Consider the following 25,628-nt stretch of genomic DNA (forward strand, 5'->3'; position numbering starts at 1 on the left):
AATGTCCTGCACTCTATAACTGCTTTTGTTTGTTTTACTTAACTAACATGTTTTACTTAATAGTAGTTGCTGCATTTCTCACCCTAGGCTTATACTCAAGTCAATACGTTTTCCCAGTTTTTGTAGCTAAAATTAGGTACCTCGGCTTATACTCGGGTTGGCTTATACTCTTTTTAATACCCATGCTAGAATGAGTTAACAACTATTAACCCCTCCCTGATACATTTGGGATTCCCCAATTATTTTTTTCTGCTGCAAATCCAGTTCTGCAGTTCTTTCAAAATGTGGATTCAGGTCACCACATAAGGGATTTCATATCAGTTCTAGTCTCTCCCTTGGAGCCCAGCAGCTTTAAAGGTGTGGAATACAATTTGTGCCGCATGCAATGTAGGTAGGAAGCAATACTTTGTTCTGCTATGTTTAAGAGGTGATTCTCTTATTTATCTGCACATATTTATTGATATATTGATCAGAGCTAGTCATCAATATCATCAAATATCACATATCATCTCAGTAATGAAATCACCATTGTTATTACAGTCAAGATAATATACATTTTATTTTCAAATTACACAGAATATGCAGATACTGGAGGTCACCAAAGGTGGGTACGGGGGCAATTCCAGATACTCCCTAACAGGTGTCAATGTGAGCTTTATTGCTGCAGACCAAGGGCCCACCTCCAGTGCTGCAATGAGCTTCAACTTAGGAATGGAAACCAGGCACATGTTTTTTTGGTGAGGGGAGAACTGAGCCCAACCCCAGTTGCTCTCAACTCACAGGCCTGTGCTGCCTACCCCTAGTACTGGGTCTGCTGACCTGAAAGAAAAAAAATTATAAATTGCCAATTAACCCCTGAGGTGTTTGTTATCATGATGCACAGTAAAACTCCCAGACAGGTTTTAAATGGGACCTGTCACCCCAATAAATAATTCCAAATCCTAATTGATTGTGGTAGTCGAGCAAAACAATCTTTCCTTATTAGACTATATAAATTATTTACATTTTGTTTCTTCGTTCGTTTTTGAATGCACAATTCGATTTACAGACAGGTGCCATTTTATGGAAACTTAAGATTGTAAGCTCTATAGGGTAGGGACCTCCTTCCTACTGTGTCTCATATCACATAGAACTTAAGCTCTCTGTCCCTTATATGAGCTATGTGCCCTGTGTAAATTTATTGTGTGACTTGTCCTCCCTGTGCAAACTTTTATATAGTGTACTTTTATTTATATTGTACTTTTATATATTGTACTTTTATTTATATTGTACTTTTATGCATTATATGGCACCGTGGCTCATTAACATCTATATACAAATAAAGTTATACATACATACATACATACATACATACATACATACATACATACATACATACAAACAAGAGAAGCTTTGCATGATCCCAAAATCTTATGTAGGCGCCAGTAAGGAGGACCTGATGCAAGTTCTCAGAATTTGTGTTTCATGATTAATTTGATAAGGATTTATATTATACAGTGTTTTATGACTCTGTATTTTCCTCCTGTCAGATGTTTTCTCCCAATCTCTCTCAGCCTTTGTCTGACCCTGGAAATGAAATGCATTACAGTCAGGAACAGTGTATCTAGGGTAGGGCAGTTCCAAGACTTCTGTGGCCCCTGTGAGCAAAACATGTTAAAGCACAAATACTGTGTAACAATTGTTAGGATGTGTCAGTTTATACAACAGTGATCTGTACCTTGAGCTGCTGTTGTTAAAATAAAACGGACAGTCTCTCGCTAAAAGCCAAGGGTTGGAGGGCTGCAGATTTGACATCACTGAGTTACATTAATTCTTAGATTGGTTCTCATTGGTGAGTTTTTTTTGGTGCTACAATGCACTTTTATTCCTGTTTTCAGCCTCTTCCCAGTGAGAAGAAAGTGAAATGCTAGGGGAATAATCAGGGTAGTGGCTGCCGGTGGAGAAGTAACAGATCCCAATGGTCGCCCCAGATAGGATCTCCTTGGGTGCCACTTCTGCACCCATTGCTTTGCATCAACCTCTAATCAAAGTAGTTCTCCTCTTCACAACTGTCTGTAAATGTACAGCCAAGACCACTCCTCCTGCCCCAGACATCTCTTGGTGCCGCACTCAGATTATAGAAGGTGGTTCCTTCCCAACTGCCTTCAATAGTTACAGTGCGGCCTTGGCCTGTGAGCAGCTGGACCTTGTAGGGAACACTTATTTTGGCTTTTTGGATTGAGGCCTCCATACGTATAGTTTTACCACTTTCAACCACAACAGGTTCTTGTAGAGATAAAGTCACCTAAAATAAAGGACAAATGTTCATCATCCAAATGCAACGTTATTGCTCTCTTGCAAATGGGAATAATCACTTGGGCATGTTACAATCCCCAGATTATTGCTAGAATGACCAGAGCAGCTTTGCTCTATAGAGAAAGTAGATATAATGTGAGGAGTGGAGAGTAACTAAGCTAATAAAGGAAATGAAGGATTCTAGACAGGACATACCGTCTGGAATTGTTTCCCCTGGAGTTTAAGGAAGAATATGGTTGATATCTATAAATATATGAAGTGGAACTATCAGTAACGCTTTATTAGTCAGCAGATAGATTAAGATTTTTTTTAAAAATAAATTTGGGTGCCTTTTAGCATTCACAGTTATTTCAGGGACAGGTAAAATTGTCAGTTTTCAGTCACAATAGATTTATTTTTCCCACTTTCAGCTAAAAATGAGCGAAGATAGAAATGATGTATCAAGAGGTTGAATTGATAGATGCGTTTTTGCCCTAACTATTACTTATTCTACTTTGTATTATTGGTACAGGGCCATTGTCTCCCTCAATGAGCTATTGGGGAAAATTCACTAAAGCGCGAATTGTTGCCAGCGGCCGATTCTCCACACTTTGCGCCACTTCGCCAGGTGCAAATTCGATACCACTACGCTAATTCCCTAAAATGCGAAGTTGTGTCTCGGGTGCCGAACGGTGGTGACTTTTCGCTAGCGTTTATTCTGCTTGGCGAGCATTTCATAGCAAATTTTCGCTAGCGATCATTTCTGCCTAGTGAAACTTAGCTAGCACTCTTGCTCTTTGGTTAATTTGAATAGGGCGAGTACATTAAAGTCATATGGACATCTTTATTAGAGATATTGGTTCAAATGCTTATTATGACATCTGTCCAAGGAACTTGAATAAAGACAAAATAGATTCTCTAATGCCCTACACATGAGCCCACCCTAAAACCAATTTGCCAGGACTTTTGCAAGTAATCCCATTTAAAAAAAAGACAAGTTACCAGAGTGTTTGTGAAGATTCTTATTCATTCAGTTCATGGTAAATCTGTTGAAGTAAGTCAAATCAACTGGATTTGCTGTGTTTTTTCCTTGAAGATGTTTCACCAGTCATCCAACTGGCTTTCTCAATTCAACTCAGTATTTCCAGAAACTGTCAACATATCACTTACCTTTCTACAGTTCTTCCAGTAAAAACTAAAAATTGTGTATTACAAAGAATAACATTCTCCTGCTGTATGTTAAACAAAGAACCTACAGCTTTCTACAGGTATTTCTACAGTCACATAATGAATAAACAATTTCTAATATCCTTATCATTTACAGTAGGGGGTACATTATCCCTTATAATACACGAGTGAGACTCAGAGTTCCCTGTATAACTCAGCCTGCAGCTTTGTACCTATATATGATCACACAACCCCTCAGTGACTTCTAATATCCTTATGATTTACAGTAGGGGGTACATTATCCCTTATAATACATGAGTGATACTCAAGAGTTCCCTGTATAACTCAGCCTGCGGCCTTGTGCCTTTATATGGTCATAGAACCCCTCAGTGACTTCTAATATCCTTATCATTGACAGTAGGGGTATATTATCCCTTATAATACATGAGTGATACTCAGAGTTCCCTGTATAACTCAGCCTGTAACCTTGTGCCTTTATAATGTCACATAACAACCCAGCAGTGACTTTTAATATCCTTATCCTTTACAGTAGGGGGTACATTATGATCACTTATCCCGTTACCTCTCGTTCATTGGTGTTGGTAAAATCCCACCGGTGAGTGATATTTTCAAATGAAATCTTGGAATCTCTTTCTATGTCAATAACAGGAATTCCATCCATGAAAGTGGTTTCTGCCACCTCCACAAACACAATGTTATGATCATGAATAAATCTACTCACTTCCTTTATGGTTTTCTTGAAGCTGAATGAAAGAAAGAATGAATTTGTGATATCTACTTAGCATTATCTCAATATTCCCCTTGTGAAACTGTTTCACAATATACGACCGTATATTTCTAAAATTCCATTTAAGAAAGGTTTACTGGTGGGAAGAAAAAGAAATCCGTAGAATTTCTAGGCTTTCACTCCCTCAGTCATTAATCCATTAGGCAACTTTCCCTGAGGCATAGTATTAAAATAGGGTAAACCACTCACCTGAAAGTCTCATTTAATGTGGAGCTCCCATCACTATTATCATAGGTTTCTGTATTTAAGATCATACTCTTTTCTGTGACAATTTCCCCCAATTCAGGGAAAAACTCAAAACCCTGAATCCTCTGAATGAATGTCCCTCCTATGAACCCAAACAGCCTGTATTGATTATAGTCCTGGCCCAAGAGCGTGGCCTCCTCCCAATATACTGGATTCTGTTGAGTTGGCTGTGGCCCTTTATACAGTTTGCCTTCAGTCTTACTGACCCACCAGAGGTTTCCCTCAGGACAGAAAGAAATTACATGGGGAGAATCTCTGCTGTCTCTTTCTTTCAGTGCAGTTCCTAAGTCCAACCAATCACTATCTGTCTTTGCTGATTTCACCCACATCTTAATCTGACCATCACTTGTTATTGCATATAAAGAACCTTGTGGGTCGAAGAAGACAACATCAACATCACTGCAGTTATAGTTTCCTACATGTTCACCCAGGTCACCAATCCAGTTCTGGCTTTCATTGTCTGGACGTGGGCCCCTGTAAACTGATCCTAAATCCTTTACTGCACATAGAAACCCCCTGGGGTCAACTGAGATGAGTTTAAACATGTCCCACGCACCACACCCAATTCTTCTGTCAACAGAAAACAAGATTTGGTTTGTACAAGATGATACTGGTCCGGTGTAGAGATTTCCCTCTCGGATGGCAAAGAGGGTCCCAGTAGTACTCAAGGCAATGTTCTCTAATCCATCAAGTCTCCCAAGTGTTATTGCCCTTTCATGAAAATTATCTGTAGGGTCCTGGGGTGCTGGGCCAACTCTCACTCTGTAATCCTCATCCATCACCAGTAACATTGTCTCTGCAAAGGGAAAGAATAAAATCACAAATACCTGAAAGATACAAATACATACAGAATATTTGTTTACCAGGAAAGGATATCAGCAATTTAATATACATAAACAGGCCCCACACTTCATTCTTATGTCCATTAAAGGAATTGTTCAGTGTAAAAATAAAAACTAGGTAAATAGATAGGCTGTGCAAAATAAAAAATGTTTCTAATATAGTTAGTTAGCCAAAAACTTAATGTATAAAGGCTGGAGTGATTTAATGTATAACATGTCAGTCAGAACACTACTTCCTGCTTTTCAGCTCTCTTGGTTTACACTGACTGGTTACCCTGGCTACCAGACAGTAACCAATCAGAGACTTGAGGGGGGGCCACATGGGTCATATCTGTTGCTTTTGAATCTGAGCTGAATGCTGAGGATCAATTGCAAACTCACTGAACAGAAATGTACCATGTGGCCCCCCTTCAAGTTGCTGACTAGCTCAGAGTTATAGAGCTGAAAAGCTGTTCACTCCAGCCTTTATATATTAAAAATTTTGGCTAACTATATTAGAAACATTTTTTATTTTGCACAGTCTATCTATTTACAGTTTTTATTTTCACACTGAACTGTTCCTTTAAAGGGCGCATATTTTTTGCCTGTAGGTTTATATAACTGTACCCCTTAACTCTTGCAGTTTAGAGTTCAGTTCCACTCTCCTTTGAATCAATTTAACTGGTCCCCACCCACCCAATGAATGTAGCCGGGCCCCTCCTTCTAATATCAGTGAATAAAATACAAAACAAACCTTCGTTGACCTCCAGCCGACAGGACACAGAGAAGGGAGAGCTCAGGGCAGATTGAGTGACCCTCACAGTCAATTCTGCTCCATCATCTTCCTCTATGTTAGGAGTTATATGGATTGTGCACCGACAGTTGGAATCGCCATTTTTACTTGTTGTTATTATTGGAAACATTTCCACTCCCAGTGGCCTCTGTGCTGGGGCCAGCTTAGTCTCCCCATTACTCACTGCCTCTTCTCTCTCTGACTCAGTAGCCACTGGCGCCTCTGGAATTTTTGACACTGCAGTAAATGGCAGAAGTTTTTCTCCAGATTTCCAAGAGAGAATCTCAGTCTGTTCTTCACCTTTTCTTTGCAAATATAAAGTGATTTCAGTGGGTTCTGGCAGGGACTCAGGGATCTGACAGCTCAGAGTAGATTTTCTCATATGCACCAATCGTTCCGCTCCAATAAATGAGAAGAAGGTTTTGGGGGCTCTGTTAAAATAAAGCAAGTTAGGAGGTGAGCAGCTGTAAATGAAGAGTATTGGTCCCATAGAGATATAGAAGCTACAGACTGTGCCCATTACACAAGTAGCTGAATAGTGTTACAATTTAGTCTTTGGAGCCCATTCCTGCATTAACACTGAGTTAATTACTCAACTGAGTATTAGTGCAATTATATATGGGGATTGTACCTGCATTTCCCATTCCACCCAAATGCCAATACAGGAGTTAATCAACCCAAGTCTCTGTACCCAGAAGAACACACATGCCTAGTGTTTATGTGCATTCCTGTGGGTATAGACCTATAGGGGCACCTGAATAAACCTGTCTCACTGAGCCCCCTATTTCTTTGTAGAAAATGACAAAGATAATTTACACATGGAAAACAACTGGACAATGAGAATTGCTTAGAGGACCAGCAAAATAAATGCAGTAATGAAAACATAATATAGTGGTGTCCTGAACTGGGAAAACTTGTGTGTTTGCTTCAGAACTCAACATCGATTGCCAAGAAATAGTTTGTTTGCAGGTTCTGGACCAATAGATACAAACACTAAGGGGGTTATTTATCAAAATCCGAAAATATCTCTGAAATATGCTCCAACCCAATCCACAGTGCGGGAATTTTTTTTAAAAAAAAATCGTGAAAAACGTGCGAAAATTTGAATCCCCATTATTGCATGAAACCAAGCACAGATCAGGATATCTTCGGGACTTATACCATTAACTTATATACAACCTCGGCAAGTCTGAGATGCCGGATTTATGGATTCTGAGGTTTTTTTTTCCACAAACAATTTTGATTTTTAAGTAAAAAAAATCGAGTTTTTGGCATTCGGACTTTAATAAATAACCCCCCAAATATATATTTTTTAAAAATTCCCTTTTTGATTGAAAAATTGTCAGGTTTGGGTGAAATAAGTGCTACATGCAGTAATACAGTTACAACAACTGGTGGACAGAAAACAGGGACTGTAGGAGCAGTGAATACTTATGGGCATAGGAGTTTCTACCCTAATGCTGCCCCCCCTCACTTTCTCCACCACTTAAAGGTTGGCGTTGGAGGGGTTCAAGTAGGGGTGCCGCATTACTAGTGCAGAGATAGTGTTATTGTACTTTCTGCACTATAAGAGACAAATAAATACTGAAAATGCAGTAGACAATCATTACATTTTGCATTAAAATTAACGATAACTTATATTTTTGCCTTTCGTGTCCCTTTAAATGTGTTCATCTAAAAGACATACAAAATACTGTGGCGACTAAATAGATAATTTACATACAATTCACAGAGAGGGAAACCTCTTTTTCAGGACCTGCCTTTTTTCAATCTGCATCTCGGTATGCACGTCTCATTATTGGAGCGTTCCCTGACCCACCCATCACTGTACATGAGCCTTGAATTAAAGCAGCTCTCCTCTTTCCAAATGTCTTCTGCTGATGACTTCAAATGTGAGCGCTTCTTCTCTCTCTGGGATTCTCTTGGTGCGGCTCTCAGATTATAGAAGGTGGTCGCTTTCCAGCTGCCTCCAATGGTTACAGTGCAGCCTTGGCCTGTGAGTAGTCGGACCTTGTAGGGGACACTTATTTTGGCTTTCTGGACTGAGGCCTCCATATGTGTAGTTTTACCAATTCCAACCACAACAGGCTCTTGTAGAGATAAAGTAACCTGTAAAATTACATTAATTGTGATCTATCATTTATAATTCCACACATGATTCATCTTGAGCTTATTTCGTTGGGTTATATACACGAACACTACCTGTTATTTGTAAGAACCATATACCATTTTCCCTTAGGATCAAAGAGTAATGCATCTCCTCCCCCCTCCTTGTTCTATTGTGAAGTGATGGATTTTGGGACTAATCGAATTTTTGTGGTGGATGTTGAACAGAATCTCTGGAAGACTCAGAATCCATTCACAACAGAATAAGGTGAGGGAGAAGCTGCAATACACTCTGAGCCTAATGAAAATTGGTATATTGTTCTCAGGAGTAACATGATTTCCTTTCAGTTTGTGGAATCGGGTCTTTTTCTGTAAAAATACTTATTTCTCAAATTTTAGGTACAATGTTGATTCCAATGTTGATGTTTGAAATTGATGAATGCATCTTTTTGATTATTCCAACTACAATGTAACCATGCTTATACATATTTGTGCATGTGGTAATGGCTCTTACACCTTTACTATCCCACCCTTATTTTTGGGCAAGTAATTATGGAGAAGGATCAAGATAGACAAGCCCCTCTAATTTACAAATTGTTTTGCACACAGAGTTTTATGTTAAGTACAGCAATGGCATCCCCCTGGTAGATTGTGAATGTATATGTTTATTTAACTAGCACTACTTATGTATGTAGCATTGTACAACAGAACAATAAATGAACAGAAGGGGTCATTACAAATAAATACAAAGTGCATTGACATTAGAGATTCCCCAGAGTTAAGTATTAGGGTCAGGCCACACAAGCAGATTCGGGGAGATTCAGCGACAAATCTCCTCTTCTTCGGCGCGACAATCTCCCGAACTGCCTTCCCCCTGCCCTTCACTGGCTAAAATGAAAATCATCTGCAGCAATGCAAACCCGGCACTTCATTTTCCAAAGTCGCCCGAAGTTGCCTCACGAGGAAACTTTAGACGACTTTGGAAGTGCCGCGTGTTTTTTTGTACTATATGAGGTTATACCTCTATTTGGTCACTAGAGGACCCTAGCATGCAAGCTAATTGTATACATTTGTCTTTCTCCAAATAACAGAATGACTAACTGACCCTTGATACAAAACGTGCCCAAGTGTGTGTTTTACAACACTGGCCAACACACAGGACAAAAACATTTCTATCCACTTTGATTTGCTGTTGTTCTGCCCGTCCTTCTAAACTGGGCAGTGGAACTTAAACCTTTAAGTCCACTATGTCATTAGGTTACAAGAAGTTTTTAGGGTGCTTCTGCCATTGGGCAAGCGGAGAACATTGCGTCGGGCTGCAGCACCCCACAAGTTCTCAGGGGCAGAAAAAAGCAGAACCTGGTAACTGAGCAACATTTTGGGTTTTTAGATTTTTAAATTTTGCTCTTCTAGTGCAGAGAGTGCAAATGGCACCTAGTCTCGTGCCCCCCACACCACATCACGGGAGTTGGAAATGCTGAATATATGGTCACAGAATTCATCAGTGACTTCTGATATCCTTATCATTGTGACTTCTAATATCCTTATCATTTACAGTAGGGGGTACATTATACCTTATAATACATGAGTGATACTCAAGAGTTCCCTGTACAACTCAGCCTGCAGCCTTGTGCCTTTATATGGTCACAGAACAAACCTTCAGTGACTTCTAAAATCCTTATCATTTACAGTAGGGGGTACATTATCCCTTTTAATACATGCTTGATACTTAGTTTCCTATATAACTCAGCCTTGTGCCTTTTTCTTAACAAAAGTTTTTATTTAGTTCGATACAGTACATGAACATGGATTAAATACAAGTTTGCTCAGTATATTCATGTAACACAGACATTATTATAGTGTTATGATCAGTTTACAATAGCCTATGACATCTTTATACCCTGTTTGTACCATTCTCCTTGTATGTACTACCTTAATTACTCTGCTACTAGATTTCCAATAAACCTAACTAAACTTAACTTTTGCACTGCTTCATTATGTTTGTATTGCACTCTACCTATGATGGGGAAGGGTCTGAGTAGGGCATGTTTATTCTCCTTCCTTGTTTAGGTTATCCTTGGAATCATTAGGGTTGTTGCCTTGGTTCTAATTGTGACCATCGTGTGCGTCAATCCAAGGGGACCATATTTTCTCAAACTTTGCCGGGCATCCTCGTCTTATATAGAGAAGTTTGTACAGTGGTACTGCATTTGTAATCTGCGTCTCCCAGAATTGTATAGTTGGGGCCTTAGGCGCCTTCCATTGCATGGTAATGGATTTACGAGCATAAGCAAACATTATGGAAATCACTGCTTTCTCTGCTACCGTGGGAGCTAGATCCGCAACTTGATTCAGAAGCATTCCCCGGGGTTCCACCATGATTGGTATATCCATCATGTCAGACATATACTGTGCTATTTCCCTCCAGAACCTTTGTATCTTATTACACGACCAAACCATATGCATGAAGTTTGCTGGGGAGAGATGGCACCTGGGGCATTCATCCACCTGGGTTGGGGACATTTTGGCTAGCACACTAGGGGTAAGATAAGCTCTGTGTAAGAATTTATATTGTACCATTTTATCTCGGGATGCAACTATATGGTCAAAAATAGAATCGAGGACCTCTTTCCAGGCGTCAGTGTCTAACTCAGGGATATCATTACGCCACTTCTCAAGTAGTTTACCCAGTGGAGATTTCCCTGCAGTAATCAAAATGGCATAGAAACTGGACAGGTTTTTGGTGTGTACGTTAGCTAGTGCCCTTTTTTCTATTGGCGTAGGCTCAGTATTCATTATCACCTCTTCGAACTGGGATTGTGTGGCATGTGTAAGTTGGATATACCTAAAAAACATTTTATTGGGCAGATCGTACATCTCTTTCACGGTTTGAAAATCCATTAGTTTACCATCTGACATTATATCCTGAATATACTTTATTCTGTAGTTTGCCCAGGCTTGAGGATCCGGTATAGTTTGCATATGTGGTAGTTTGGGGTTGCACCAAATAGGGGTGAGCCCTGAGCAGTGACCCTCCAGTTTGGGGAGAAGACCATGAGCTGTGTTCCATGCCCAAACTACTTCTCTCACAGGTGTTGTTGCATTTATTGCATATTTACAACCTCTGTAGAGGAGATTTTTAAGTTCCTCATATGACCCAATATTTTGTGCCTCTAAGCATGTGGCAGGATTGTCCAAGCATGGGGTCACCCACCCTTTTGCTGTAGCCAGCTTCGCTGCTAGATAATACAAAAAAGATTTGGGGCTGCCAACCCCCCTGCATGGGTTGGGAGCTGTAATTTTGCCATGGCAATTGTTGGTGTAGAGGGGTGCCAATATAGCTGCGTAAGTAGACACCTGATTTTTTTGAAGTAGTGAAGTATTTGGGATCCTTACAGGGGATTGCCTAAATAGATATGTAAATTTGGGTAGCATTACCATTTTAAATAAATTAATGCGTCCAATCAGGGATAATGGTAGGCGAGTCCATACTTTAATTTTCTGTTCCAGACCCTGCGTCAAGGGCAGTAAGTTTAACTCCACGAATTTACCTGGATCCTTATGGATGTTAATACCCAAATATTTGAAGCTATCTGTCCAGTTTAAGCCTTCTGGTAGTATTGGTAAAGGGTTTGGGAAGGGGTCTATTGGGAAAAGAGCGGACTTACTCCAGTTAACCTTAAGGCCTGAATAAGACGTGTGGACATTAATAATATCCAATGCTGCCTCAAGGTCACGATCTGGATTAGCTAGGTATAGTAGCGTATCGTCAGCAAACATGGATATTTTTTCTGTTATCCCCCCCATCTTGAGCCCCTCTATCCTAGCTGATTGTCTTATCATGCAGGCCAAGGGTTCCATGGCCACTGCAAAGAGTAGGGGGGAGAGAGGGCACCCCTGCCTAGTTCCCCTATAAAGTTTAAATGGCTTGGAAGAGTTGGAGTTCGTGTGAATAGAGGCTTCCGGAGCACTATATAACATTTGCACCCATTTCATGAATTGGTCAGGGAACCCCACACATTTCATTCCTGCTCACAAATATGGCCATTCAACTGAGTCAAACGCTTTTTCATTGTCTAGGGTTGCTATGACTCTAGCTTTGGAATTTCCATGAACTACCATGAGATTTGTGTAGAGTCGTCTGATATTTATGTCTGTGGTTCTCATGGGTATAAAGCCCGACTGATCTTCATCAATTATTTGCGTGATAACTGTGTTGAGACGCCTAGCCAGGACCTTCGCTAGTATCTTGGCATCACAGTTCATTAAAGAAATCGGTCTATATGATGCACATTGTTTGGCTTTGGGAGGACTATAATTAGGGCTTTATTCATGGATGCAGGCAAGGCTGTGCCCTCCCTAACGTCATTAAATAGTTTAACCAAACTGGGGGTCAACTCCTTTTGATACGTCATATACCATTCCATGGGGAGCCCATCTGCCCCTGGTGTTTTCCCCCTCAGGAAGGATGCTATGCATCTGCAATTTTGTGGTCTGTTATAGGAGCATCCAGCAATAGCCGTCCCTGCAGATCCAAGGTGGACATGTCCACCTTCCCTAAGTACCTTAGAATCTCATCGTAGTCAAACCTAAGTTTTGAGTCATATAAAGCTGAGTAGTATTCCCTAAATGTGTCATTTATTTCCCTGGGGACTGTTGTAAAATCACCTGATCTCATTTTTATTACAGGTATTGTTGTCAATTGGTTGGGGTCTCTGCTTAGATATGCTAATAGTTTATCACATTTGTCCCCTGATTCCAAGACATTGACTTCTAATATCCTTATTTACAGTAGGGGTTACATTATTCACTGATCCTCTTACCTCTCGTTCATTGGTGTTGGTGAAATCCCACTGGTGAGTGATGTTATTATCAAGTGAAATCTTGGAACCTCTTTCCATGCCAATGACAGGAATTCCCTCCATGAAAGTGGTTTCTGCCTCTTCCACAAACACAATGTTATGATCATGAATAAATCTACTCACTTCCATTATGGTTTTCTTCAAGCTGAATGAAAGATATATATATAAACAGACAGGTTAGCAAAGGCCTGAACACAAAGGCCCTACCTTACACTGATTTTGCTAACCTACCAGTGTGATCCCTATACCTCCACACAGGATCTGAAATAGAACCATTCCATGAACCAGGCCCTAGCATTCCAGTACACAGAGGCCCAAACAACCCCTACAGGCCCAATAAATAGTTCATGTCTATGGCAGAAGAAGAAGAGAAGGTAAATTACTCACCTGAAAGTGTCATTGAGTGTGTTGTCCCCTTTGCTATTATCATAGGTCTCTGAATTTACTATTATATTCCTTTCTTTGACGATTTTTCCCAATTCAGGGAAGAACTCAAAACTCTGAATCCTCTGAATGAATGTTCCTCCTATGAACCCAAACAGCCTGTATTGGTTATAGTCCTGGCCCAAGAGCGTGGCCTCCTCCCAATATACTGGATTCTGTTGAGTTGGCTGTGGCCCTTTATACAGTTTGCCTTCAGTCTTACTGACCCACCAGAGGTTTCCCTCAGGGCAGAAAGAAATCCCATGGGGGGAATCTCTGCTGTCTCTTTTTATGAGTGCAGCTCCTAAATCTAACCAATCACTATCTGTCTCTGCTGGTTTGAACAATGTCTTAATCCAACCGTCACTTGTTATTGCATATAAAGTCCCTAGTGGGTCGAAGAAGACAACATCAACATCACTGCACTTACACTTCCCTACATAAGGACCCAGGTCACCAATCCAGTTCTGGCTTTCATTTTCTGGGTGCGGGCCCCTGTAAATTGATCCACAATCCCCTACTGAACATAGAAGCCCCCTGGGATCAACTGAGATGAGTTTAAACATGTCCCATGCACCACACCCAATTCTTCTGTCAAGGGAAAACAATATTTGGTTTGTACAGGATGACACTGGGCCGGTGTAGAGATTTCCCTCTCGGATTACAAAGAGGGTCCCAGTAGGACTCAAGGCAATGTTGTCTAATCCATCAAGTCTCCCAAGTGTTATTGCCCTTTCATGAAAGTTATCTGTAGGGTCCAGGGGGGCTGGGCCAACTCTCACTCTATAATCCTCATCTATCACCAGTAACATTGTCTCTGCAAAGAAAAAAATTGCAGATATTTGAATATTAGAATATAGAATATTAATGTATCTGTGATTTCAGCAATTCAGTATATAAATGAACCCCATATTCCAGTCTAACAATCCTTAGAGGCCCCAGGATATCTGCAGGTTTGAATTACTGGACCCCAAAATCCATTTCCACTCTCCTTTAGATCTTGTTAAGTGGTCCCCAATCCACCCAATTAATAAATATTAATAATAGGATCTCTTCGCTTGATAGACATCACTATGCCCCCCAGTAATGATCTGACAGGATATGATTCACACCCCCTTCTTTGAATTAGCATAACTTGATCTGACAATCCCTTCTACTGATCATTGTAATGAAGTCACATACATACTCTTAATGATCTTTCCCAAATTATTGACATAAAATAGAAAACAAACCTTCATTCACCACTAGCCGACAGGATACAGAAAAAGGGTCTCTCAGCTCTGGGTGATTTACGCTCACAGTCAGTTCTGCTCCATCATCTTCCTCTATGTCAGGAGTTATATGGATTGTGCACTGACAATTGGAATCTCCATTTGTACATGCTGTTATTACAGGATCCATTTCCACTTGCAGTGGTCTTAGTGCTGCGGGCAGATTAGTCTCCATATTACTCACTAACTGTTCTGCGTTTGCCTTATATGCCACTGATTTCCAAGAGAGAATCTCAATCTGTTCTTCACCTTTTCTTTGTAAATATAAAGTGATTTCAGTGGGTTCTAGCAGGGACTTGGGAATCTGACAGCTCAGAGTTGATTTTCTCATATGTACCAACCGTTCCGCTCCACTAATTGGAGAAAGTCTCAGGGGCTCTGTTAAAATAAAGCAAATTAGAGAGATTTTGTAAATAAACAATACTGGTCCCATACAGATATACTGTGTAGAAGTTACAGGTTATGCCCATTACACAGGTATAATCTAGATAATGTTACCATTCAGTCTTTGCTCAACTAATCAGTGTTAAAAATCCAGCAATGGCATCAGTTACAGATGGGTGTTGTACCTGCATTTTCCATTCCACCCAATGGCAAAAGGAGTTAATCGACCCAAATCTAACTTAAAGGGGTTGTTCCCCTTTGATTTAACTTTCAGTATGATGTAGAGAGTGTTATTCTGAGACAAGGTTGTAGCACTAAAACACATACAACCCCACTTTAGATCAGAGACGCTGGGACCAACCCAAGCAATGAGGAAACTGAAAAGAAAATGTTCTTACCTTTCATCACTTTCAGCCGACAGAACACAGAGATGGGAGACATCAGAGTAATGTGATTGACCTGGACTGTCAGTTCTGCTCCTTCATCTTCATGTATGTCAGGAGTTATATTGATTGTGCACAGACAGGTGCAAATACCTGTTCTACTTGATTTTACATCAGGAACCATCTGAAGTTGCATACGGGACAAGTTTTCCAAATCCGCATCACTCACCGATTGTTCCATCTCTGCCGTGCCATTTCCATCTTTGTTTTGTGGGGCAGAGGAACCAGTTTGTACCTCAGAATTCCATGAGTAAATTTCAGCTGATTCTCCCCATTTTCTTTTCAAATATAAAGTAATATGGATGGGTTTGGGCCGAAAACCAGAGATTTGAAAACATAGCTTTGCCTTTTTCTTATGGAGCAAATATTTTGATCCCGTTATTGGAGAAAGTCTGGGCGGCTCTGTAACACACAAACCCATTTACTGAAATGTAATGTAACAATGACAGTAGAAGGTTAATTCTAATGGACAATCCAATGATCATGCTCTGACAGATCTGTACGCATTATTCATAAATAAATATAGAATTCAAATTGAAAAGTGGAAAAGCTGTTACACCGAGATTAATTGTTCTAAATACTTTTACATGATGCAGTCTTAGAAATATGCCCCCCCCCAATTCATTTACATGAAGAAGATGAGATATAAACAGACCAGAAGAGAGATTTCAAAATGATCTGTTGTATCTTTTGAGAGGGGTAGTGAAAGGGTAAGCTTGCCCCAAACCTACAGTTTTACAACTGGAATGAATACTGAATGCCTCACAAAGGATATAGAATTGCAGCATATGAAAAACCCTTAGCTCTCCAGTGGTCAAAAATGAAAGTGTTTTAAAGTAATACAAATATAATGTACTGTTGTCCCGCACTGGTAAAATTGATCTGTTTGCTTCAGAAACACTACTATAGTTTATATAAACAAGCTGCTGTTCAGCAATGGTGCAAATTGAAAAAAGGCTATATGGCACAGTTTAAATAGCAGATAATAGAGAACACCAGTATGTTCAACAACGCTTATCTAATATCTGCTGTGTAACCGGAGCCTTTTCTCTCCTTTGAATGGCTGCCCCCATTGCCACACAGCATCTTATTTATATAAACAATAGTAGTGTTTCTGAAGCAAATACAGCATTTTATTAATTATATTCCTATTACTTTAAAACACTTGTTGCTGTTTCTTTAAGTAATGCAAGACTAATGGTTCAGATTTGGTGTTGCATGGCATTCTGCATTTGGCTCAGTGGCGGAACTACCGGGGGAGCAGGGGGTGCGAGCGGGCCAGGGCCCCCCGGCAGTCCGTGCAGTCCGCGGCGCATATTCCCGGACAGTTTCCGGGTGTCCTGCGCCAGGGCCCGCCCCCCTCTAGTTACGCTTCTGATTTGGCTGCATGTGAGAACAATATGGAGTCTGGAGCATCCTATTTAAAGGGGTGTCATGATAGAAGTTCTATAATAATACTGAAGGAGAGTGAAGAAAGTGGTCACCCTGTCCTGTTCCTTAGTATATCCTAATAGAGTTGGGATATGGGCCATTGGTGAAAGATGAGTTTCACAAGAATCACTGATTCGATAATGAGCAGGGCCGCCATCAGAAATCACAGGGCCCCATACGAAAATATTTCCTGGGCCCCCTGGGCTGCCCACCACAAGCCCCACCTACAGGTCCACCCCCACCATACACCACACTAAACAAAAAAAAAACATTGGTGGCTATGGTTCCCACATGTTAATAAAAAAATATTGGTGGTCAGTGCCCCTCCCATTGAAAAAAAACATTTGTGGTCAGGCCCCCCCCCATTTAAAAAAAACATTTGTGGTCAGGGCCTCCCAGTAAAAAAATATTGGTGGCTAGGACACCACATGGGGAAAAAATGGTGGCCAGGGCCCCCGCCCCCCCACGTTATAAGAAAATTGGTGGCCAGGGCCCCCCTTAAACGTCCATGAAAAAAACTTGCCCTCCCAGAAGTTTAAAAAAAAATTGGTGCCCAGGGCCCCACCACACAACAGGGACCACAAAGGGATTAGTGTGGCCCACCTGCTGTCAGTGAGCTGCCAACTACAGTAGGGAGGAGGGGAGCACAGGTGGCTGCATCTTCTTCCAGTGACAGCATTTTCTTCCCTTATTGGTCACAGAATTTCAAGTGCTGGTAAAGCTGCATGGTGATTGGATGAGCTGGAGGAGAAGTTCAAACCTCAGCTATACAATCCCTGAGCAGCTCAACCGGGACATAAACCCAGTGAACAATAAGGGGAAGTAATGGACAGAAGATACCTCCCTTTGTGCTCCCGCCCTTCCTTCCAGAAGTCACCAGCTCTCAGAGAGCAAGGGGGCCCGGCTAATCAAGAAAGTGCAGTGTGGCAGGGCCCCCCTTACCCTCGGGGGCCCCCTACAACTCTCCCCCCTGTCCCCCCTGATGGCTGCCCTGATAATGAGTAAAAGGGAAGACAAAGCCCCACGATTCCTACATTTCTCATGATCCAGGGGTTCATACAACCTCTCTAGATATTATAAAAACTTGACCCGAAGTTGCCAAGTGAACCTTAAATCAATCACTATCTCTTAATAGGTTCTCACTGGTCCCATGATAGTGGCCTGTATATCTCCTCTCACTGAGTAAAAAGATGGATAAGCAGGCACAGGGATTAGGTGTACAAAGATGGCAGCTTGCAGATATCCTAGTACACCAATGGACAATGTTTTTAGGGTTGGCGCTAATAAGAATATTAGATATTATATTTGTTACCATCTTTCATAAGTTGAGCTTTAATCATTTTTCAAGGCTCTGCCCCCCAACAGTTCAGGAAAATACAAATGTTATACATCTCTTACCATTTCTCAAGAGTGTTTTGTAGCCCCAAATGAAAAACGGCAGAATCAGTGCAGCGAGTGTTCCAACCACAGCTCTGATCAGTACGATATGTGACTCTGTAACCGCATGAAATAAAAATGTATATATAATAACAAGTTCATTCTCTGCTGCTAACTAGTTACTATAGTTACTGCAACCGTAATCTGCTGAGAGATACAGTATATATATTAGACCCTCCGCCAGTACTTACCCTTTACAGACAGAATAAAATTCAGGACAAGAGAGTTTCCCAGAGATCTGTGGGATATAATACATGAATACTTTTCCCTATCATCCTCCATAGACGGCTTTATCATCAGCTGACTGGTTACATTGAAGGTTCCATCCTCATTCTCTAGTGGCTCATTGGTGGAGACTCCTTGGCGCAGCACAATATGTTGGGCATCACTGAGGTGTTTTATCCATTGAAACTTAATTGTTTCTGGGTAATAATTATTGGCTTGACATGTAACCCACCTCTCGGTTCCTTCCTCTATAATAACATCAGTGGGCACCAGCCTGGCGCTGGGTTCAACTGTACAAGGAAAAAAGGGGCATTTGGAAAAGCTCAAGTAGAAACTCAGAGCAATACAGGGAAGTACATGTTTGGAAAAATAATCTTTATAAATAATGAATCTTTATTTTAAGTGGTCTCATTTGTTTCCCCCCCCCCCAATATAGCTTTACACTTCACCCCACAGGGGATTTTCTTTGGCCCCTTAATACTGCACTTTTTATGCTTTTGTTAGAAAGCACAGAACTCCAAGAATTAGGGCCCAATGTCCAGCAAATACTACCTTTAACTTGTAGTTCAGCCAGTTCTATTATACTAAAAAAGCTTTCCTTGCAGGTAAAGCCCATGTTAGTGACAAGCCCTGTAGTATTTTTGGGATATTTTTTTGTGCTTTTCAAGTTCCTGTCCTATCTTAGGATCACTCTTAGTACTGCTCTTTTTTAGTGCCTTGGCATGGGCAAGTTTCTTTGAGCTCTAACATTTGGCCAGGGAGCCCACCCATTTCTGTTCCAACCTGCACTTACATTGTCTGTTACCCTCTGTACTTATATTGCACTAAAGGCCATCTGAGTAGGAATGTAAAACCAACATGGCTAGAGAATAGAACCAAAGGGTGTCATAAGTGTGGCAGGTGCTTGGCCTGTCCATATATTGAAAAAGCTCTGACATATCTCGGGAGAGAAGACAAACCGGTTTATACTCTGGAGCATTTTATGAATTGTAAAACATCAGGGGTAATATATGTGATGACCTGCGAATGTGGTAAACGCTATGTAGGTAAGACGAAACGCGAATTTAGGAGAAGAATTCTCGAACATGTGGGTGATGTCAAACACAGGAGAAATACGTCAGTGGCTAGACACATCAACGAAATTCATAATGGGAGCCTCGAAATGCTAAAATTTACGGCAGTTGACCATATTGAACCCACTATGCGAGTTGGGGATATTGACAGAAAATTGTTGCAGCGAGAAGCGCAATGGATATACTGGCTAAATACGAGGGTCCCCAATGGCTTGAATAAAGGCTTCACCTTCTCCCCCTTTCTTTAAAATTGTGATTATAAAATAAAATATTTTCTCTAACTCTTTATATAAGATATATTTGACTGTTGCATGATTTTTCTTTATAAAAATCCATTTGGTGGTTAAAGGGGTTGTTCACCTTCAAACAACTAGTTGGTTTCAGATAGATCACCAGAAATAACGACTTTTTCCAATGACTTTCTATTTTCTATGTGTGACGGTTTTTCTAATATTGAAGTGTAAATTGTTATTTCTCTCCTTCTGAAGCAGCTCTGGGAGGGGGGGTCGCCGATCCTGTAAACTGTTCTAAATGGTTACATTTAGTTGATACATTTCTTATCTTTGTTCCTGCTGAGCAGAATCTCTGGGTTTCATTACAGGCAGCTGTTAGACTTGATACAATTGTTGCTAATACTCCAGAGATGCTGCTGAGAAATGGATCAACTCAATGTTGCAAAATTGTAACAGTTCAAAGTCTGCACCTGAATTACTGAGCTGTCAGACTCAAACATCACAGACACAAACATTCAACTTTACACTTAGATTTTGGAAAAAACGTAAAAAATAAATAATGGAAAGTATTTAAAAAAAGTCTTTATTTCTGGGGAACAATCTAAAAACAACTGAATTGAAAAAACTGTTTGGAAGGTGAACAACCCCTTTAATTTATCTGATCTGGGTATCCCTTATATGTTAAAATTGTCAGTTCTTAAGTATGATCCACTTTGGGATTCAGTTTGGCATTAAGAAGCTCCTATGACACAGAGCTATTATATATGGGCACGCATGCGCAGCAACTTCCAGGAAGATGAAGTTGTATATTAGTAGCTATGGCAGCGCAATAGTGAGGGCGGCGCATGCGCACTGGCCCATTGAGGCTAATGTGGGCATACTCGCGGCAGCGCAACCGGAAGTGAGGATACGAAACCGGAAGTGACCGGACAGAGGTCACGCGAGCGCACAAACGCTCATGAGGGATTAGGGACATCTATTTAAACCCATTTCGGACGCGCACTCGCCACTTATGCCCCTGAGGAAGCCGTGTAATGCGGTGAAACGCGTCGGGCAGGTGGCATAGGTGGACGGTGGGCGACTAGCTCCCACTTGTTCCCCACGTAGCTAGGTAGAATTTTCGCTGGGGAATGACTGGAAGGGAGGTTTTTGGGGAATGGCCATAGCAACATGGCAGACACTTTAATACTTTAGTGGTCAGGCTGCAAAGAGAATGCTGACCACACGGTTTGTCCATCGATCTATCCTATGCCTGGTTTTTAAATGTATGTATTTTTAGGGACACGGTCCTGGACTTCCATATAGATTTATTGGAGTCAGTCTCGGCATTGTCTGTATGGGTGCGGGTGTGCTTTTAACTTATTTGGATTAAAAGTTACGTTTTAAGTTATTTTTCACGAACTCTATCTAATATTTTCATCTGAACTGGTTAGCTTGGAGTGTACAGGGTCCTAAAGTCCTCTACTTTCCCTGTCCCTCTGGTGGTTGTTTATATTATATTGGTTCTTTAATGAACACTAACCTGCAGAGAATTCAGGTCTATAATTTGATTACACTCACCTGAGTGAAGTGATCACTAAAGGCCACTTACCTGACACCTCCAGAGAAGATCTCCCCTCATCCTCCTCATTATCATATGTAACAGTGCAGGTATATTCTCCCTCTTCAGCCACTTGTACCTGCGCCAGGTACAGCCCAGCATTGCCTTTAATCAGATGAATGTCTAATTGTGATCCTGGTCTGATGGGGTTGTGGGAGCCTCCGTCATAGATATAAACTGGGTCAGATCCCAGGATCCACTGAACAGAGAGACGCTGTAGATCCAGTTCTGTGCTGCTGTATCTACTGATTGTACATGGGATAAACACATCTTGGTCCTTCAGTACTTTCACTGGTGAGTCGCTGACTTTCACTTCAACTGCTTCTGAAATGTAAAAAAGAACAAATAAATCCGTCAACATCAGAAAAATCACAGTGGCACTGACCTGGTAGAATGAGTCAAGCACTGGCTGAGAGTTAAATAGTGTGTAAATTTAATGTGATCCAAGTATCAGCAGAAGTGAGTCAGATGCCATCTGTGGGTGAGAGGTCTAATAAATCAGGTTTAGTTAAGGATTCACATTTTTTAATATGGAGGTAGTTGGGGGCACAGATCCTGTTATCACCGACTTTTCCTATTTGATATTTCCCTAAATTATTATTATAAATGTGCAGCAGTTAACACACACCTCAGCATATACAATAGTTCTGATTATATCAAAACCATTAGCTTATACTCCTTACAATGGCAATAAAGCTGAGGAAGATCTGTCACTAGATACTCAGTATTACTATACAGAGCTGCACAGTGTTACACAGACTGAGAGGGGGCTCTATAACCAATAAAGCTGGGACAGTTGTGTCACTTGATACTTATAATTACTATACACAGCTGCACATTGTTATATAGACTGGTAGGGGCCTCTATAACCAATAAAGCTGGGGCAGATGTGTCACTAGATACTTAGCATTGCTATACACAGCTGCACATTGTTATATAGACTGGAAGGTGGAAGGGGCCTCTATAACCAATAAACCTGGGGCAAGTGTGTCACTAGATACTCTGTATTACTATACAGAGCTGCACAGTGTTACACAGACTGGGAGGAATAGTAATGTACTTACCAGTTGCGGGCAGTGAGAGAGAGACCAGTAGAAAGCTGAATAGGACGGGGGGATTGAGGCTGATTCTCAGTTTCCTCTTTATCCCTGGGGGCTCCATGTGGTCTGAGATTATTGGGGTGTCGGTGAGTGATACAGTTCTGCACTCTCTCTCTCTCTCCAGTTCAGCTCAGTAGAAGGAATGGGCAGAGGGGCAGGAGGAACCTGAGAAAGAAGAAACACAGGTGTGACACATGAATATGAGGGAACTATGGGACACAAATCCTACAGAGACAAAGGGCACTGAATAGATGACTTCTAGTTAAGCTCCTCCTCTAGCTGCTCCCCCTCCTGCACACGGTGCTGCCAATGACGGGGAACATGTCAGTCTCACCTGTGAGTCGGGTCCATAGGTCGCTTCAGACACAGGCTGCAGATAATGTGTGGGTTTGTGTAGGAGTGTATATGTGTCAGGGAGTGTATTAAGTAACTTTTTTTTACTCCTCTCATCTCACACAGCTGTGGCTGCTACTTCCTGTTTCTCTCTGTCACAACAAGCCCCGCCCATCGCTTGTTCCTCGCACAGAGATTCTCTGCCTCACAGGCAGCTCAGTCGATAGCTCAGGCATCAGTGGGAACAACAGGTTCTTTTCTGGCTGTTCAGTGCAGAGAAAAGAGGGACTTTCCAGTACAAATGAGGGACTGCGGGTTGAGCTGTCAAAAGAGGGACTGTCCCTCCGAAAAAGGGACAGTTGGGAGGTAGAGACGCAGCGCGCAGCGCCTGCCTCTGAACTTATTTTTGTTGCATGCATTTTGTCGCAGTGCGTCGGATCGCAACAAATCGCTCGTGGAGTGCTACCCTTAGAATTCGGTTCGGCTAGACACAAGGATTCAGCCAAATCTACATGCTGCTGAAAGAGGCCGAATGCTGGCTGAATCCCAAACAGAATCCTGGATTTGTGCATTCCTAATATTAACAAACCAAAATATTGAGCAAGAAATACAAATATTGTGTTGTATGTTGAAGACACTGTGACACCCGTATGTTTCAATCAGCTGCACCTCATACAAATCTATATTTCCCCCCAAAATGAAAAGTAAATCCGATGCCTTGTCTTGTGTCCCTACAGCTCACTGTTTATACAGTTTATAAAGGCAAATATGCCAATAAGGACTGGTCCCATCCTCACAGCTAGACTTGATTCCAGTATAGAGCCCTATGGAATATTCTGAGTTATAAAAAAAATTATCTATTGACCCAGCCAGGTTTCCTGATACTGGGATATATAAATGTGTTTTGTGTAAATATATCATGCCCAGTTATATACACTAAACTCAGTACATTCACATTTCCCAAAAGAACTTACAAAATGACACAATCTATTTATTGAAACTCTAAAAATGTGATATACTAATTACCGGCAAAATGTTATGTCACAGGCTGAAGAGGAGAACAAGGAAACAGACAGGAGCTGGACACTAGGCACAATTTACTGATCACTCCAACTCCCAAATCCTTTCTGAAGGATTCATCCCAGGAGCATAACTACAAAGGAAGAAGACCCTGTGGCTGCAGGGGGCCCAGGAGGTATAGGGGCCCCAGGAGGCCCTAATTCACATGCAATTTCAATAAATATATACAGGTCAACACGCTAGACATTTTGGGGGCCGGAAAAATAATTTGCTGTGGGGCCCAGTCATATCTAGTTACGCCAATGATTCATCCAACTACCGAACTGTAGCCAAATCCTCATTTGCATATGTAATTCAGGTGTTGGAAGGGAAAAAGCAGCATACGGTTACTTCTTTGTTTTGTGACAAAAAGTCATGAGATTTTAAAGATTTGGTTCGGCCAGGCATGAGGATTCATCTGAAACCAAATCCTGCTGAAAAAGGCCGAAGCCTGGCCGAATACTGAACTGTATCCTAGATTCAGTGCATCCCTACTTCTCAGTAATAGATATTGAAATAATTATTTTAAGAGGTGGAAATATCCTCAGTGAAGTAAAATGGATATTGTATGAGGGTACCAGATATTCTTATAGAATGAATTAATTTCTGGGGTTATTTCAACTCCATTAAACCAGCTGTAAAGTGAATAATTTTCTCTGAGCCAGAAACTTAACTAGAGGGGGGCGGGCCCTGGCGCAGGACGCGCAGCCGGGGCCCCCTCCGTACACCTGGAACTGCCCAGGAATAAGCGGCGCAAAGCGGCGCGCGAACTGCCGGGGGGTCCTGAGGGGGTGCGGGCCCTGGCCAGCTCGCACCCCCTGCTCCCCCGGTAGTTCCGCCACTGCTGATTGCCCACCACATTCTGACTGCTGACATCAAGTCTGTAGTGTTTAGAAACACAGCAGTCAGTTATTAATGGTGTAGGGATCCATAGGGTTAATGTGCCCCTATGGCTTTATTTCCCTTCCCTAGTTAATGGGCAGAAGCTTGTGTATCTAGTTAAGTATTTGCATATCCAAGTTATTGGCCAGAAGGGAACTATGACCACACCCTGTCACACTTTGGTATAGTGAGAGAAGGGGTGGCTCTTCCTCTTTGGCTGCTGGTGTCCTGATTGACTGGTTGTTCCCATTGAGCCTGGGTACAACAAGGCCCAGTAAATTGTTAGCCCTGGAGGGACCGGGACCTCTAGTCTGAGTTGGGGAGCAACGAACCCCGTGAAGGAGGTTAGCTAAACAGGGTTAGTTCTGTCATAGAGAGGACAGATAGTTCTGTCATAGAGAGGACAGATAGTAAGAGCAGCTGGAGCTCCATCGAGGATTGTAGCAGGGAGTAGCTTCCCAAGGCTTTTGAATTGCCTAGAGTGAAGGGTCCCACAGTGGATAGGGTGTCAGGATTAGAAAGGTATTTTCCCTGACCACTCCACTGGGTGGGAGCTGGACCACTTTGCAGAAGGAAATGGATATACTACCTGACTACCTTGCCTGTTGGGAGTCAATGTTCTCTGCTGTGTAATGTAACCTATTTCAGCCTGCTGTG

The 25,628-nt window shown here is 41.5% G+C and overlaps 1 protein-coding gene across 2 annotated transcripts; it reads right to left on the reverse strand.

Moving 5' to 3' along the window:
• Positions 1-439: 439 nt before the first annotated feature.
• XB5962542.S (uncharacterized XB5962542 S homeolog) lies at positions 440-22,958 on the reverse strand. Of its 2 annotated transcripts, none has more exons than XM_018259678.2 (14): positions 22,662-22,958; positions 21,589-21,921; positions 18,658-18,981; positions 18,428-18,523; positions 15,554-16,000; positions 14,733-15,149; positions 13,465-14,317; positions 13,039-13,222; positions 7,866-8,218; positions 7,517-7,521; positions 6,071-6,538; positions 4,439-5,291; positions 4,025-4,205; positions 440-2,284 (listed from the first exon to the last, which is right to left on the reverse strand). In XM_018259678.2, exons 1-14 carry the CDS (start codon positions 22,756-22,758, stop codon positions 2,021-2,023), a joined length of 4,875 nt encoding a protein of 1,624 aa, XP_018115167.1. In that variant the 5' UTR covers positions 22,759-22,958; the 3' UTR covers positions 440-2,020.
• Between the last annotated feature and the right edge of the window lie 2,670 nt (positions 22,959-25,628).

Source organism: Xenopus laevis, chromosome 4S (genome assembly GCF_017654675.1).
Source record: "Xenopus laevis strain J_2021 chromosome 4S, Xenopus_laevis_v10.1, whole genome shotgun sequence".
In the NCBI taxonomy this organism is placed as follows: Eukaryota; Metazoa; Chordata; class Amphibia; order Anura; family Pipidae; genus Xenopus; species Xenopus laevis.

Coding starts and splice junctions, on each gene's coding strand:
- XB5962542.S (XM_018259678.2), bottom strand. CDS start 22,758: ATGGAGCCCCCAGGGATAAAGAGGAAACTGAGAATCAGCCTCAATCCC. Junction 16,001..18,427: donor CAAAACACTCTTGAGAAATG/GTAAGAGATGTA, acceptor TGTGTGTTACAG/AGCCGCCCAGACTTTCTCCA. Junction 4,206..4,438: donor ACATTAAATGAGACTTTCAG/GTGAGTGGTTTA, acceptor TCTTTCATTCAG/CTTCAAGAAAACCATAAAGG.